Genomic DNA, 18,705 nt, shown 5'->3' with positions numbered 1-18,705 from the left:
CCATACTCATTAAAGAGATATTGCTAGATCTCTAAAATTTGGTCCATGAGCATTTCACTCCACTATCCGTGGATGAATCATTTCATATATTCGAGAATCATGCATCATTTGCTTAAGCTTGATTTTGATCTTATACACAAGATATGGTTCATTGAGGCTTAAGTTTGAGTTCAATGCGGCAAGCTCAAGTTATAAGTCCCCCCTTTACTTGGTTCAAATCAAGCTCATAAGTTTCATGTGATCTTGTTCAATTCAAGTTCGTTTTGATCAAGCTTGGATTAAGCTTTGAATGAGGTCTTTTAAGTTCAAATCAAAGTTCTCTTGTTCGAGTGCAGCTCGGCTCAAGTCTTAAATAAGTCCTTTATACTCATCAAGTCCCTTGTATCATTTTCAAGTCCAAACTTCTTGTTGTTTGATTTGAGTTCAAAGAGGAGCTTGAGTTCAAGTTTGATTCAAGTTCGATGTCCACAAGTTTTGAGTTCAATGTCAAAGTTCATCTTGCAAGTATAAGTTCAAGCTGAATTCCTTGTGGTCTAAATGGTAAGTTCACTTGAGTTCAAATCAAGTCCTTCGCATGAGTTCAAGTCCTCCGAGTCCTTAAGTTCAAAATTGATTTTTAGTTCAATTTCATTTTACTTGGGTTCAATTCTTTATTAACTCATCTAGATTTTGTTTAAAAGTTCAAGTACAAGTCCTTCGTTGTTCTTCTGAGTTCAATTAAGTCCAGGTCCCAAATTGTTCCAAGTCCTTATCTTTTTTTAGACAAAATTTCGGCAGCCTCCCGGCGTCTCTCCCGTTTAGGGGAAAAACCAAGAGGCCGCCTACCCGCCACGTCAATAAAGACGTGCACGGTTAGTGTTTGTGAGACACCGCGACGGTAATTTTTTTGTTTTTCACCCACCACGCCAATAAAGGCATGCATGAGGTTTTTTAAAAAGCATTTTTATGAAAAGAGACAGTTTTGCTTTCCCCCTGCTCGGGGGTACTTATAAGTGACCCCGCTTCGCCGTACGTGCCGCACCGGGGTCCCATCCCACCACGTGCAATAAAGGTGTGCATGGGGCGGTTCTCCAGTTTGCCACGAACATTGAAGTAGGGTTTTGAGTTTAGAAAATTTCATACCTTCACGGGATTGTCGTGGTTGACACGTGGATCGAGGGGTCATTCGCCTACCTCGTCTTAGGTGTCGCACCGGGGTCCCATCCCACCACGCGCACTAAAGGCGTGCTTGAGGCTGTTTACCAGTCCGACACGAACATCGAGGTAAGAGAGGGAGGGGGAGCACTTTTTTTTTTTAATGAATTAAAAGTCATTATAATTAATTAAGATAATTAATTATAAACAACTTTAATTAATTATAAAAAATTAATGTTAATCAATATTTAATAAAAAATACTAATTAATCATAATTAATTAATATTAACTTTAATTAAGATTAATTATAATGAATTAAAATTCATTATAATTAATTTCTTAAAATTAATTATAATTATTTATAATAATTATAATTAATTTAATAATTTTAGTTAATTAAAATTAATTATAATTAATTAAAAAAAATTTTTATTAAGGCTAATTAAAATTAATTAATAATTATTTTTAATTTTGATTAAAATTAATCAACATTAATTTTAATAAAAAATTACATAACCTCTCTCCCTTTCCTCCCTTTGCGGTTCAGCGGGTCTACAGGATTTGGCCAAACGAGCGTGTATAAGGGAGAAAGTTACCTTCACGGCCAAGCGAACTCCTGTTGTTGCTTCCGATTTCAAATGCCGTAGCTTCCGATTCAACAGGAAGGAAAAGTCGTAGAAGGAGCAGGGTCGAGCTCTCGGCAAGGTAGGTCTTCAAAGGAGTAAAGTCGGTGGAGGAGGAGGCTAAGGCAGTCGGCGTGAGTTAGGGGAGCTTCGGTCGGCACAGGTAAGGTTGGGGTTTCTTGTGGCTTTGACGGTATCGGGAGGAGGAGGAGAAGGTTAGCCGGAGCTTGCGAGGGAGGTAGGATAAATCTCTCTCTCTCGGCTTGGGGTCGGCACAGGAGGTCGGAAATGGAGGCTTATGGAGATCGGGAGCAGCGAGCGGAAGGAGGTCGTGGGAGAGGTCTGCCGAAGGAAGCAGCCTCTACTTTGTTTGCTTGGGTATTAAACAGTGGGAACAGACCTCGAGCGGGGTTTGGGCATAAATCGCGGAGAAGCGATGGATTCGGCGCCGAGCTATGGGATTCCAGCGGGATTTCGGGAGATTTGGTCGGCTTCTCGATGCATACGAGGTATGTGATTTTTTGGTTATTACATAGAGGTTAACAAGGTTAAGATCACATAATATTCAATTACTCACGCATAGCGTACATGGAAGACTTTCAACGAAAAATTCCTAAGTTAACAACGAGATTAGTCATTACGAAAGAGATCCCTCATCCAACTCTTAATTAATTTGGCTTGCGGAGGAAGTCTTTACGACCCTTATGATTCCATAATCAAGGGCGAATAAGTAGGCAAAAGAGTAAGGGGAAGAGTTTACCCAAAGGAAGAATATAAGATGCTTTGGCATGGTCGTTCTGGGTGCTGAGAAAGAGAGGACCGCAACACGAACCTTCTAGCTGTCTTTGGACAACACTTTGGCAAGCTCTGGATGATGGACAACGAACTAACTTGTGCTGGAGTCTTTGGACAGCAGGCTGAAACTTCCTGACAGCTATGACGGTCTGGACATCAGGTATTGGCTTTGGAAAACTCTGGACAGCAGCTTTCAAAGGCTCGGGAATTCTGGACAGCACACAGAATCTATCCAGAAATCTGGAAAGCAATTTGGAAGGAAAAATTTCAGGGTTTCGACCCTCTGGATGCAAGGGAACTAGATGAATATTGTGGGGAAATATGTGAACAGCAGCGGAGGGAAATCTTGAGTTAATTCCTTGCCAAGGAGGCATGATAAGTATGTCACAAAACCAATTGGAGAGAGGGAGAAAGGGTGCGGCTGATTATGGGAGCATTAATGGGCTGATTAGAGGATTAATTGGGTGCATTAATTAGATAGGAGAGAGATAGGGGGGACCGGCCAAAAGAGAGGGGAGAGAAGTGTCCACATTCATTGAATGTGGAGGAGCAATCAAGGCTAATTAATTTCAGATTTTAATCAATCCAAGTTTGAGGGGTGTTTCTTAAATAGGTTAATTAATTTAAGAAATGTTTTGAATTTGAAATTGATTTGAATTTGTGTTAAAAAACTTTCCAAATTAATAGCAACTAATTTAGGAAATAGGGAAATTAAGGAGGGAAAAGAATTAGGGGATTTCCTAAAATAGATTATATAGTTTTAGGCAAGGATTTGAATTTTAAATTCTTTTGAATTTGAGATTCTTAACTTTCCAAATTAACAACAAGCTATTTTAGGCAAGTGGTAGGCTAGGGACAAAGGTGGGCCGTTGGCTAGGGATTTGGAGATAGGTGGCCGGTGGTTGGGTGGAAGGAAGAGGGGCCTCGGGGCGGCGGCTTGGAGATGGAGAAGAAGGTGGCCGACCGGAGTTGGGTGTTGATGGGGGTTCTCGGCCGAGAGAGGGGGGAAGGGGTTATGGCCGGCGGTTGAAGGAGGGAGGGGAAGGATCCGAGGAAGATAAAAACCGCGAATCTGGATGCTTCCTGCGGTTTGTTGGTACTACGCCGCTCTTCACCTAGGGACTTCTCCTTCTCGCAAGAACTCTAAGCTCTCAAAACACAATTGCTGAAATTTTCATATTATCATTCATTATCTCAAAATATGAAGCGGGTGGTTTTAAATAGCCACATACATTGAAGGAAAAAATAAAAGACCAACATGCCCTTAGGGCTTACACATACCTAGGCCTTCAAGTGAGTGTATAAATGAAAAAAGCAATAATAACTCATAATACAAAATAAACTAATACAATGATAATCAAAAATAAAGTGGTGCATTCGTGGCCGTCGATTGACGCCCACACCTCTAGTCGATCCTCCATGGTCGGATGTCCTCATCAGTTGTTATTTCCTTCGTAAATATTTTCAATGGAATTTTGAAGACTAAGAAGATGCCATGTCATTTAGAGAAGATGTATTTTGGCTCCAATATATAAGAACAAATGAGAGGTTTAAGGTTGTGCTAATTTTGAGGAAGTAGAAGTGAACCAGGGGGAAGATAAGTGGAACACTTCATAGTATTTTTTGGCTGAAACATGGCATAATTTATAGAGTTTTATAATGGGTAAAATTAGGGAAGAAATAATTCATTTTCTAGTAAGCAAGGAAATACGTTAATTTGATAGAATCTCTAGGAATAGACCAACAATTGCAGCCTTCTAAATTTGTTAAACTGTGGCTGCTAAGTCATCAATTCATGTGCAATCAAGTTACTAAGTCATATTCAATACAGAAACATTAAATAGGTGAGCTCAAATTTACGTAAAAATCATTTCCCAATATTTGCATGTCATGAAATGATTAAAAATAATTTTACAAGTTTAATATATTATTTTGATTATATATATATTATTAATTTACTAATTTAATTGAACAACCTAAAGTCTAGTTATTTTGTTTACATGATTTAGTTAACTATACAACCAACCGTTGTATTTTAGCTGCTCGTGCTTTTTCACTTATATTGACATGCATTGGAGGTTCTTTTTGATGGCTGCGATGGATTTCATTTAATGGAAATTAGACTTGCATATATTAATAAACGTGACTATTAAACATTACTTTTCATTACCATGTCACTTTTATAGCCATTAGTTAGCAGTAGGGAGTTGGCCGTTTGCTGAGCTGAGGGGCAAGAAAAGGAAGTAATTGGGAGAGCTTAGTTTCATAGGTATAATCCCATTTTTTTAAACTATTCTGTATATTAATTTCAAATTGAGATTGGTTGGGTTAAGGGCTTATATGAAGAGTACTTATATTAAGTTAAAATGTTTTGAGGTTTTTTCGAGTTTTATTTGAGTTGTTAAATTAGGAATTGATATAAATTGAGCATGTTGATATTTTTATTAGGTTGTATATAGAGACAAGATTTTGAAACGATAAAAATAAGGAAATACATTTTGAGGTTGATTCATTGTTTGCGGTTAGATACTCAATCTGTAGCAGGAAGCAAATTATTTTACATCTTTTGCTTGTTAATTCCTTAAATTAATATTGGACTTATATATCTATGCTAGTAGACAATTTATTCATATTGAGCATATTAATCGTATATGGTATTATTAATATGTTAAATATATTGCATCTATTTATGTGTTTAAGACAAGTGCATGTTATTTTTCATTTGAATAAACCTTTTGATCTATCATACGCATTCTGATAATCATATGGTATTTACACATCTTGTCATGCGTTTGCCTTAGTTATAAGTAAAGTGGAACTTGGAAAAAGATTTTAGGTTCAGATTAAATATCTATTGTGATTTGAAAGAAATATAAGTGGTGTTGTATTAGTTTGGTTCACAAATATTTTGGAAAATTGGAAATTTTAGTTTCATGTGTTTTGATGTTTTCTTTTGTAGATGTAATAGTTATAATTTGTGAGAGATCCATTAATATGTATGAGTAGTTAGAATGACGGAGTTAATGTTTGGAGGATTAAGGTGCCTAGAATTGTAAGGTAAAGATTAATAATATGATATATTATTTTAATGGGAATTATTTTAACAATTGTCATTTTATGTTTAGAAAAAAATGTGTTACCTAATGTGATATACTCAAGTATATCAAATCTATTATATAGAAGAATGTGGACATATATAAGGATATAACTTTTAGAGTTAAGACAACTAGGTGGTTAAAGGATGTGTCTTTTTAGCAGCATTTTTTCAGAAGTGGTAGGTGCAATCATGGTGATATGATCTTTTAATGCCAAAGTTAAGTAAAATTTTCCGCGTTTATATGAGTGAATGGGGCAATAAAAACAAATAATTATGACACTCAAATTTATTTAAATAATCGAGAATCCTTTTAAAGAGCATAAAAGCTAATCACATATTAAATTATATTTGCAAAGTTATACCTTAAGTTTTATTATATTCCGTGTTTAAAAATCTTGCTAAATAGATTATGTTAACCAAAGTAAATTTAAACTACTTAAGTTTGTTGCAAGTGTAGGCTAGGTATAATGTTATCTTTATTATTATCTATTACATTTATTTCATCATGCACAATTATTTTCTAGTAATAGATATGTATCTGATCATCTTTTCCTCTATTTTCTTACTATTTTATTTTTCATTTACATGATTTACAACTTGAGAAGTTAAGTTATTGCATATATATTTAATCGACTTCTTGTTATGAGATTGTGCTCTTCCAATGCTTAATTTTCTTTTTTACTTCATTCCAATTATTAGTAAGTATTACCACAATTTCTCATGTCAAGGCAAGACACTTGGTTTAATGCCTATGACCTAAGTAGTTAGGCTAAGTACATCTTGGTATAGATGTTCGCTTGGAAAGTGTGTGAGGTGATTTTACCTTTGTTGTGTCTTGCTTGAGGGGGCCCTATTAGCCTTTAACAACATTTGTTAGGACTATTATGTAAACAAGAGAATATCATAGAAACTTATTTATAAATTCTACGAAGCAACAATTAGTCTATATATATTGCATGGATTCAAGTATTGAATAACAAATAAGTAAATGATAGCGAAATTGAGTGTAATATAGAAGAGATTGTTTATATGTAAGATGATATGTGGCAAAATTTAGATGGATATGTTTAAGAATGATTTTATTAGAGTAGCATTCATTATTGAAAATAAGTTGAAAATTAACTTATGTTAGTTGAACATTTATAATTAATGGTAGAAAATATACCAATTTGAATGGTAGATACAATTAATGTTGATGGATTAGGATGATAAGGGAGAAGACCCAAGTTAATGAGAATACATATGAATGAAAAATGTGTATTTTATTCATAATGCTAATTTTTAGTACTTTGGATTGGGCTAATAATGATGATTGTGATTTGTTAAATTCAGAGAATTGGAGAGGGAAAATGCTTACTTTTATTGTACAAAACTATTCCTATTTATAGATCTATACAACATATCTTAACAAAGAAACAAATAATTGTAAAATCATGCATAATTGCTCTAATATTATCCTTCTTAAATCAACTAACTAAATATGGAAGGAAATCGGCATGATCCATGTGAGCCTCCCACCCATCCTATCCATGGGATCAAAATGCCATGGGGCGGCTGGGATTTAATAGGTGAGCCTCCACAAATTCCCATCTTAGCTGTGGGATTAAAATGCCAAGGGACAACTAGGATTTAACACTCCCCCTCAAGCTGGGGAATATAGATCTGTCATTCTCAGCTTGGTAATCAGTCCCAGAAAGATAGAGTTATCTAGTCCCTTAGTAAGAATATCTGCAAGCTGGTTTTTTGATGAGACATGATCGATACATATAAGACCAATGTCTAAGTTCTCCTTTATGAAATGTCTGTCCACTTCTATGTGCTTGGTTCTATCATGCTAAACCGGATTATAAGCTATGCCGATTTATTGTCACAGTGTAGCTTTGTGGGTCTTTCCCACTTAATTATTAGGTCTTTTAGAATCATCTTGATCTATAGTAGCTCACATATTCTTAAGGTCATAGCTTTGTATTCTGCTTCTGCACTAGATCTTGCCACCACATTTTATTTTTTGCTCCTCCATGTAACAAGGTTTCCCTTAGGGAATGTGCAATATCCTGAGGTAGATCATCTATCTACTGGTGATCCTGCATACTCTGCATCAATATATGCTTTTAGGATTATTCCACAGTCTCTTCTGAAGAGAATCCCTTTATCTGGGTTCCCCTTAAGGTAGTGTAGTATTTTGTCTACAACTTGCATGTGAGTTTTTTTTTTGGATTTTGCATGAACTAACGGCCCATGCTTACATCAAAAGCTATATTTGGTATGGCGTGGGAAAGGTAGATTAATTTCCCCAGAAGTCTCTGGTAAGATCATTTATCTACATTTGGATTTTCTTTAGCTTCCTCCAATTTGAGATTTGATTCTTCTAGTATTGGTGCTGGTTTAAAAGCTTCTTTAAGAAGATCATTAATGTATTTTTATTGTGAAATGAATATTCTTTTACTGGAGTGGGCCACTTCAATTCCAAAAAAGTATTTTAATCTTTCAAAATATTTGATTTCAAATTCCTTGGCAAGACATTTCTTTCAAATAACTTTCTCCTTTTCATCATTCTCAGTTAAGATGATATCATTCACATAAACTAATAGAATTGTGACTTCCCCTGAATCTTAGTGCTTGAAGAATAATGTATGGATGGTTTCTTTGGCTCTGCCAATAATCATTAAGTAGCATAACTTTTGAGAATCTTCAAAATTAAGCTCTAGGTAATTACTTTAATCCTATAGAGCCTTTTTTAACCTGCATGCTTTGTTACTCCTAGATTTCTCCTTGAATCATCGTGGAATCTCCATAAATATTTCTTCTTCCAAGTCTTTGTATAGGAATGCATTTTTAACATCTATCTGTTTCAGTTGCCAGTTGTAATTAGCTGCTAGTGAGAGCAAGATTCTCGTGGTATTCATCTTGGCCACCGGTGCAAAAGTTTTCTAGTAGTCAATGCCATACGTTTGAGTATACTCTTTTGCCACCGATCTTGCCTTATACCTTTCAAGTGTACCCTCAGGTTTGTATTTTATAGAGAACATCCATTTGCAACCGACTGATTTTTTTTCCTATTAGTAGGCCAGTGATCTCCCATGTATTGTTCTTATCTAGGGCCTACATTTCATCTTTTATGGTACTTTTCCAATTTTCATTAGATAAGGCCTCATAAATATAATTAGGAATATAAATGCAATTTATTGTAACCAAAAATTTTTTGTGTGAAGGTGAGAAATTATGGAAGGATACAAAGTTGTATAGGGTACAAGGGCAGTTTTTTTGGGTGAACTTGTGTTTACTTCAATTTCAGTAGACGGTTCAGATTCTTGGATCTGCTCTGGAGCATAATTTTGATTTGTACGCTTGGAATACACTTGCCCAAATCTTATGTTACCCATAATAGCTTTGTCCTTAGTTTCTCTAGCTTTGATTTTAGGTTTAGGTGGATTGATTTGAGGTGGAGTTAGAAGGTCAAGAGGGGCAAGCTCACTTTCCTCATATTCCTCGATTTCAATCTCTCCCTGAAGATGAGGTTTGGTGAAATAGGGTTTTTATTCATCAAAGATAACGTCAACAAATACAAGTATTTTTTTGGAGGGATGATAACACTCATAACTGTTTTGGGTGGATGAATATCCAACAAAGATATATTTGAGTGATCTTGGATCTAATTTTCCTCTATTTTGAATATGAATGTGAACATAAGCAGTGCACCCAAAAATTCTGGGTGTAAGGTTATTATGGGTTCGAAATTCGAGGTAAAAAGAGGATAGAAAATTCATTGGTGTTTTTAGTCTTAAGATTTTTGAAGGTAGTCGATTTATGAGATATGTGGCAGTCAAAAGGGCTTCGCCCTAGAATGATTTCAATATATTGTGGTGGAATACAAGTGTATGGGTGGAGGCTAAAAGGTGACAATTTTTTTTCTGCAACCTCATTTTGTTGTGGGGTGTGAATGCAAGAAGACTCATGAATGATACATTCTTTTTGAAAGTATGAGGAGAGGGTTTGGTTAAAGTAATCTTTAGCATTGTCTGAATGAAATTTTTTTATTTTTATCCCAAATTTGTTTTGGATCATGGTATTAAAAATGGGGAGGATAGTGCTAACATCATATTTGTTTTTACGGAGAAAGATCGAAGAGACTCGAGTTCAGTCTTCAATGAAGGATACAAACCATCGGGCTCCTGAGATGTTAGGGATTTTTTAGGGTCCCTAAATATCACTATGAATAAGTTAAAATGGAGTATTACATCTCTCATGTTTGTTTGAAAAAGAAACTCATTTATGTTTGACTAACTCACATGTATCACAATGAAAAGATTCATTTTTCCAACTTATAAAAAAGTTTTGGGTGCATATTTCTTAAGATATTAAAAGATGAATGTCTTAATCTAAAATTATGAAGTCAAATAGTTGATTTTTTATCAAGTAGGGATAACATAGAAGTTAAGTGTGGCAGAGATGAGGATGCTCAGGTGGATGAGTGGCTTTACCCTTAGAGATAGGATACGAAATGAGCATATACGTGAAAAGGTTGGAGTAGCTCCAGTAGAAGATAAGATTAGAGAGAGTCGCCTTAGATGATTTGGTCACATAAAAAGGTGGCCTTCCGATGACCCGGTTAGGAGAGTAGAAGTATTAGATTTGACTTGTGTTAAGAAAAGTAGGGTTAGACCTAAAAAGACTTGGTTAGAAAATATTAGGAATGACCTTTCTTTATTAGATTTAAACGAGAATTTGACTTTTAATAGGATAATGAAGAAATTGGATTCATGTAGCCGTCCCCACGTAGTGGGATAAAGGCTTGTTGTTGTTGTTGTTAGGGTTAACATAGAATATCCATTAATTATAATATTAGATTTGTTCAACTCTTCCAAGTAGTACAATCCATCCCTATTCTTAGCAAGTCCAATATTCTTCTCCAATCTTTAGTCCTTAAATAAACAATAAGACTTAACAATTATGGTCATTGCTAAGTTTCTGTATGGAGATTAGGTTTGTGGATAATTAAGGTAAGTAGAACACATTTTTTAGAGTGAGGGAGGGAGATAAGTGTGTCTCCTTGGCCTGCTACTGTAATAAGAGAACCATCAGCAGTAATGATTTTTTTGTCACTTGGGAAAGTAGTATAGTTGATGAAGTGGGTAGTGGAGTGTGTCATGTGATATGTGGCTTATAAGTCAATGATCCATAATACTTTCAAATGATTTCTAGAGGCTCTTACTCCAATGGATATAGAAAATTTTCCATAAAGTATAAGAGAAGAAGATGCAGTGCTTTTTCAAGGGATATCATAAGATATTTTAGTTTATGAATATTTTCTTTATTGAGATCTCTAAAGCTGGCTTGCGTTTTTGGGTTAGGTTGATTTGTTATAGTGTTGGCTTGTGACATTCCGTTTTATCCACTTCTTTGATTCCACTCCTTACTTGGGGGCTTTCCATTTATCTTCTAGCATGTCTACTTTGTGTCTTGGTTTCTTGCAATAACTGCACCAAAGAGATCTCTTGCAATAACTGCACCAAAGAGAGTCTTTGTCTTTAGGTTTTTAGGAATCTTTATCTTTTTCCTTCAATGACGCCTTTTTGGTTGACACCATTACTGAACTTTCAACTACCTTTGGCTTTAACATTACCCCTCGCCGGCTTTTCTCAGCACGAATGAGAGAAATGGTATCGTTTAATGAGGGTGCCTCCTATTTTCTAAGGATCTGAACTCTAACCTGATCAAATTCCACATTTAATCCTACAAGAAAGTCATACACTATCTTTCTCAACAAAATTTTCAGGATAACAACATCTTCTGGACATTTGGTCTCTATGCATCTATATTAATCAAGTTCTTGCCACAAGGCTTTTAGGAGAGTGGCACATCCATTATAGTTTTGCTTCCTTGTTTTGTGCTTCCCACCTTGACCTTAATTTCAAAGATCTGGATAGCATCCCGAGCCTTTGACAAGGTTTGTCTGGCGGCATCCCATATGTCATTTGCAGTATATAGGAACATAGAAGTATCACTAATTTTTGGAGTCATGGAATTCCATAACCTTGACATAATCATGGAGTCCGCTTCATCCCATGCCTAAAAATTAGGATCTCCTTCTTTTGGTCCTACCCCAAGGAGGTGATTCAACTTTCCTTTCCCTTTCAAGTAGGTCTTCACAAATTGAGACCGCTTCAAGTAATTCTTCCCATTTAAGCTATATGAAGGTTGTATATTTTGGAGATCACCTCTTCCTTGGTACATCATAGAGTCCTCCATTTGGTCAAAGCTTTGAGAGGAATTCACTTCAGACATTGCATCGACAAATGATAGCGATGAAGGCTATATCAAGCAGTGCAACAAGGAAGGCTGCATTGGTTATAGATAGGATAACAACAAGGGAAGGTCGGCAATGAAGACACGGTAGTACAAAAACTCAAAATTCTGGCAATGACGATGAAGGCTGTGATGCCATGTTAAATTCAAAGAATTGGAGAGGTAAAAGCCTTAATTTTATTTCACAAAATTATCCCTATTTATAGATCTATACAAGATATCTTAATAAAGAAACAAATAATTATAAAATCACGCATAATTGCTCTAACATAATCCTTCCTAAATCAGCCAACTAAATATGGAAGGAAATTGGTGTGATCCAGGTGAGTCTCCCACCGATTCCCATCCTAGCTGTGGGATCAAAATGCTAAGGGACGGCTGAGATTTAATAGTTGAACCTCCCACGGATTCCCATTCTATCCGTGAGATTAAAATGCCAAGGGACGACTAGGATTTAACATGATTCTATATGTATGTATGTATAACTAATGATATTATTACAAATTAGTTTGGTATATACAATTGACCTCTTTTCTCTATACGGTGAAGTTTAAATGAAAATCAATGAATCTTGTCTAGGCCTGATGATCTTATTACTCATTATGTTCTGCAAGTAATTGCTTTTGTATATATATACACACGCAGACACATACATATGTATGTATGTATAACAATGATATTGTTACAAATTATTTCGGTATATACAATTCACCTCTTCTCTCTAAATTGTAAAGTTTCAAATGAAAAATAATGAATCATGTCTATGGCCAGATGATCTTATTACTCATTATGTTCTGCAAGTGATGGTTTTTTGGTCATTTGAAAAAAAATAGAATATTATTTTTATGATCGTCTTATCTTTTAAGTTTGATAAAAAAAGAAAAAAAAAGTTTGATATGCAGAAAGGATACTTGCTTTGCTTTTGAAATTTTTGGTTATTTTGGCTTGTAACTTGTCTTGTTTTTTCATTTATTCTCAAATAGAATAATCTGGAAGTTAATCTTCTATTATTTCACACTGCATTAATTTTTTGTTATATTTATTGGAATTTTGACTTTTATTTTAAACAATTAGGTTCTTCCTCGAGAGAATGGAGTAAGTTATTCTTGGAAATTTTTGTTTCCTAAGATATTATGGTGGAAGAAGATTCCCTTTGATCATTTTGATGGTCCTGACCGACCAAGTTTTGAGATGTTACCAGAAGAATCTCACTTTTTTGGTGAAGGATCTTTTGACCATGCTTTTGAAGCAATTAGCTTGGATATGAAACAACTAGAACTTGATGACCGGTTTGTAGGCGACAAATATTTTTATTGTGTTATGTTATGTTTTTCATTTAATGCATCCAAAAGGTTTTATTAAATATTTTTCACTAACTACCTTTTAAATTTTATAGATGTATTAAGCTCCGAAATCTTCATAAGGTTTATGAGTCCGAAAAGGGAAAATGTTGTGCAGTCAACTTCCTCAACCTCACATTATATGAAAGTCAGATTCTTGCTCTTTTAGGTATGCATATCCTTTTTTATTATTTGTTAATAATAAATTTTTTGTTCTTTAGTGAAAATTGTGATTTTTGAAAACTGTGATGGAAAATTCACGTAGACTGTTTCGTAATCATTTACTTCAATGGTATTGGACTGGGGCATGTACTAAAGTTTACATTCTTTTTGGTCTGGTATATGAGACAGACTTTAAACTACTCTACTTCTCTTTATAGAGTTATTATGTTTCTAATTTGCTTCCTTTTTATTATTTTAAATGACATTTTCTTCCTTCATTTCAACTTTGCCACACTTCCATTTTTTTTGGACCCACACTTGATTTATTTTAAAGATGCGTGGTTTTTCAATTTGATTTGTGAGATTGTTTTTTGCCTAATGCTTCCATGTAGCTGAGCATCTCTTTTATATGTGGGCACTTAGCTTGATCTCCAACCTTCTTGTTGGTATCTTTGTAATACTTTTTTGCTATTCCCTTGAATTTCACCCTTTTAACGTTTATGTGAGGTTACCGTAATTACTATAATATGTTTGATGGGTCATGGATGCTTGCCTCATGAGTTTTGTTTGATGTCAAACTGATGAGGACATCAGGACATGGAAAGTTTATTAGAGGCGTGGCCGTCTATCTATGACCACGATTGCACCGCTCTACTTGTGATTTTTTATATTTATTATTTATATATTAGTTTTGTTTATGAAGTTTTATTATGCTTTTTTTATTTTTGCCCTTAAGGGTTTAGGTATGTGTACGCCCTAGAGGCATAGTAGTACTTTGTATTTTCTCATTGTATGAGCTATTTAAAGCCTTCCCTTCGGTTGAGAGTTAATTAATGATAATAAAAAAAATTTCCGGCAACTGTTTGTTTTGTTGAGCATGAGAGCGTGAGAGCTTTGGAGAGAGTCCTTTGAGAGGGAACCAGATCACCCACCAACCTTGGAAGCGTCCGGGTTCGTGGCTTTTATTTTCTTACTTCCTTTTCATTTCGTTTCTCCCTTCCCCTTCCTCCTAGCCGCTGGCCTAGGGACCCTAACCCCTTAGCCGCCTGTTCTCCCTATCCAAACCCTCGCTTTGCCGTCGGCCAACTCCACCCAACCAACCCACCTCCCCTCCACACCCAACCGGCCTTCCTTCTCCCACCACCAAGCCATCCAACCCACAAATCCTAACCCGAATCCTAGTCTAGCCGCCGGCCATCCCATCTTCCTCTCGCCTCCAAAATTCAAATCCCTCATTTATTTCTTTCCTTTTCCATGCAAATCATTTTGAAAAAGCTTTCAATCCAATCAACCAATCAATATTTGAAATTCGAATTGTTTCCTAAAATAAAGTTCTATTTTAGGAAACTTATCCAATCAAATCCAATTCAAATTTGAATTGGATTTGGAATTAATTTTTTTCCTCCTTAATTGAAATTCCCAAAGAGGCAAGAACTAAAGACCTTTCCCCAATCCCCTCCACTCCTTTTGAAGCCGCCAGCCCCTTGCCTCCTTCCCCATTTAATTTCTTTCCAAAATCTAGACTCCAATCAAATGAATTAATTCCGTAATTCCCTCCCTTCCCCTCTTCCCTCTCTCTACCCGCCACCCACATCGAACCCTAGCCTCCAGCACATGCTCCACTGCTGTCCAAAAATATCAAAATAAGTAAGAGAACTATCCAAGAAGATCTCTTAGTTGCTGTCCAGTGAAGATCAGGGAGTTGTCCTGGCGACTGTCCATTGGTTCGAGAAGACCCTTGATTGCTGTCTACTGATTCTTGATTCAAGATACTTGCTGTCCACGGTCCCCTCCATCAATAACTTGCTTCTAAACCTGGATGAATGTGAGACGCTTCCTCCAAATCCTTTATCATTCTCGTTGCTTTCGATTGTAGCTTTAATTGAATCATGAAAGTTGTGTTAATCCTGTCCGCTAAAGCTTAGTGTTTAGTAGGATTGTGTGAGGGATCTTTCATAGCTCTACTCTCATTGTTAGATTAGGGTTATCTTGTTGAAACCTATCTCGTAGGTAACGTCAAGAGTAATTGATTGTTTTGTTGTTCTTACTTTCCACAAGTAACTTGGCATAATCTTGTGTTTACCACTCGTAGTGTTTTATTTTATTGTTTAAATGACCATAAATATTTGTTATAAAAATTAGTTTAATTTTAAAAATTATGATAATTGGAAAATATATAAAGTGGCTCGTAAGGATTGTAAGAAAGCAATATGCGATGCAATGACATTAACTTTTAGTGATTTATATAATCTATTAAATACTAAGGAGGGAGAAAGATATATTTATAAGTTAGCCAAACAAAGATATAGGAGTAGTAAGGATTTAGTTCAAGTGAAGTGTCTTAAGGATGAAGATCAAAAAATACTTTTCTTAGAAGATGATATTCAACAAAGGTGGATGAGATATTTTGCTAAACTTTTTAATGAAGATTGTGAAAATAAGATTGATTATAGTGACCTTAGCACCTTAAATGAAAATAAAGATTTCTGTTTTTATCGACGTATTAGTAAAACTGAAGTTAGAGAGGCTTTAAAGAAAATGAAGGGTGGAAAAGCTGTTGGACCTGATGATATTCCAATAGAGGTGTGGAATTGCTTAGGAGATGAAGGGATTTCTTGGCTTACTAAACTTTTTAATACTATTTTGAAGACTAAAAAGATGCCAGATGAGTGGAGAATGAGTGGGTTAATTCCTATTTTTAAGAATAAAGGTGACGCACAAGATTGTATGAATTATAGATACGAAATGAGCATATACGTGAAAAGGTTGGAATAGCTCCAGTAGAAGATAAGATTAGAAAGAGTCTCCTTAGATGGTTTGGTCACATAAAAAGGCGGCCTTCCGATGACCTGGTTAGGAGAGTAGAGGTATTAGATTTGACTTGTGTTAAGAAAGGTAGGGGTAGACCTAAAAAGACTTGGTTAGAAAATATTAGGAATGACCTTTCTTTATTAGATTTAAACGAGAATTTGACTTTTAATAGGACACAATGGAGAAAAAGGATTCATGTAGCCGACCCCACGTAGTGGGATAAAGGCTTGATGTTGTTGTTGTTGTTGTTTAAATGACCAGAAAGATTTAATTAAATTGCTCTTAATCATTAAGCGTGCAAAATTCTTATCTAAATCATAATTTTGTATATGTCATGCATCTCAAACTTGTAAAAATCCTTATTTAGGTTATTCTAAGAAAAAGTTCAAATCTAGGTGGTGATTTAATATCCCTATTTTGGTCCCCTTCGGTCAAACATGAGATGTGGGAGAGGTGGACAATCCAGTGTGACATATTTCTCACTAATACTCATCTTAACTCTTACTAAATAAGGCTCTGCTGTAGAACATTTATCTACCTATATTGTTGCAAAATATAAACCTTTCTTATTGATCATTCAATTGATCTAATATTACTATTCATATGGAAGTATGCATAGTTAGAGTCATCAAAATGAACTATAGAGAATCTAATTAACTTCATTAATAATTAACACATGCCACATGTTTTTAATATATATCATAAAAATTCTTCTTCCCTGATACAATCTAGGATAAATAGAATCACCTTACTATGACCAAATGCGCTATTTTTCTTTACTTGAAAATAACATCCATAATAATCTTTACTGAAATATAAAGCTATGTGGAATAAACAAGTTTAATACATAGTATAAAATATTAGAAAAAAGAGACTAATATGTCAAGCTAATCTTCAATTGATATAATTATAAATAATCATAGCTATAACTTGCTAAGTGCAATAAGCATTTAATTAAGACATGATCTGACAATTGAATAAGTATATATGACATTATCATAAGCAATAGTCATGGATTGTTCCAATGAATGAAAATATAATTGGTGAATATGTATTATGAAAGTCAAATTGATGCGGACATCCAACGGTGGACGTTAATCAAAGGAAGAGACGAAGTTCGACGGCCAAGATCCCTCCATTTTTATCTAAGTTTATTAATTGTTTTTTTTTTAATTTAATTATCCATTTTTCGTTTTTACCCTTAAGGGTCTTGTCTTTTGTAAGCCCTAGGGGCAAAGTTGTCTTTTAGTTTCTTTTAAGGCCTATATATAGAGGCCCTTGCTCTTGTATTAGACAATGATGAATTATTAAAAAAAATTGTTTCTACACTTTGTTCATGAGAGCGATGAGAGTTCTTAGGAGAGTGGAAGTCCTTATGTGAGGGCAAATACCCACCAGCCGCAGGATGTGTCCGGGCTAGTGGTTGAAGTCCCTTGGTGAAGGGCAATGCATCACCCGTCAGCCTCAGGAAGTGTCCGAGCTCGCAGTTTATCTTCTGTCCCTATCTCCTTCCCCCTCTCTTTCTCCACCGACCATCTTCTCCTCGTCCCCTTTCCTTACCCGCCAGCTACACAACTAATTCTCTAAGGCTCCAATTCCCAATCATCCTTTTATTACTTTCCTAATTTGATTCAAAGTAATTTGGGAATTTCAAATGAATTTGAGATTTGAATTACCCTCATTAATTTGAATTAATTGCACAATTCCCTCCCATCTCTTAATTTTAAATTTTGAAAGGTCTTTCATCCCTTTCCTAATTTAAGATTCTAATTAAAGAATCATTCAATTACACCATTATCATCTTCCTATTTTAGCCCCTATCTTATTTGGAAAGATTTCATAATTCAAATTCAAAGGAATTTGAATTAAAAAATCTTTCCTATATATCCTACACCTATTTTAGGAAATTCCCCCAATTAGTGCAAATCTGAATTAAATGATTAGATTTTAATCTAATTCCCCCTATTCAATGTATGTGGACACATACATCGAATTTGGACATCTTTCCTCCCTCCTTGGCCAACCCTCTCTCTTCCCTCCATCTTAATTATTTCCTTCTTAATTAAAGGCTCCAAATAAGGAGATAATTAATTCCTCTATTCCCTCCCTTCTTTTCGTATTTGAATCTTAAATTCAAATCCATTATTTAAGGGAAATCTGAGATGGAATTTTAGATCTTTAAATTTTTATCACCCCCTCCGTTCTACATTAGTTTGATATCAGAGCATGGTTGCGCACCCGGGATGTGAACTTGACGGAGCCGAGCTCTTTTCCACCCCGAGAAAATGTTGCGGACATCCAATGGTGGACGTTAATCAAATGAAGAGACGAAAATCGATGGCCAAGATCCCTCCATATTTATCTAAGTTTATTAATTGATGTAAACAAATTAGAGCAAGACACAAAGAGAAATCAATCAAGAGAAACAAATCTTACT

General features: G+C 35.1%; 1 protein-coding gene across 1 annotated transcript in view; it reads left to right on the top strand.

The window, feature by feature from the left end:
* LOC110108748 (ABC transporter A family member 1) overlaps positions 1-18,705 on the top strand; it is a gene marked incomplete at its 3' end in the record, with an annotated part of 161,446 nt that overhangs the window by 49,077 nt on the left and 93,664 nt on the right. The window contains 2 exon segments of the mRNA XM_028700260.1: positions 13,030-13,244; positions 13,352-13,464. Coding sequence (XP_028556093.1) covers positions 13,030-13,244; positions 13,352-13,464 — 328 coding nt within the window.

The sequence above is a fragment of the Dendrobium catenatum genome, unplaced genomic scaffold, assembly GCF_001605985.2.
Source record: "Dendrobium catenatum unplaced genomic scaffold, ASM160598v2 fragScaff_scaffold_1481, whole genome shotgun sequence".
NCBI classification, from domain to species: domain Eukaryota; kingdom Viridiplantae; phylum Streptophyta; class Magnoliopsida; order Asparagales; family Orchidaceae; genus Dendrobium; species Dendrobium catenatum.
The sequence above is the reverse complement of the archived record's forward strand: the minus strand, read 5'-3'. Positions and strand labels throughout refer to the sequence as shown.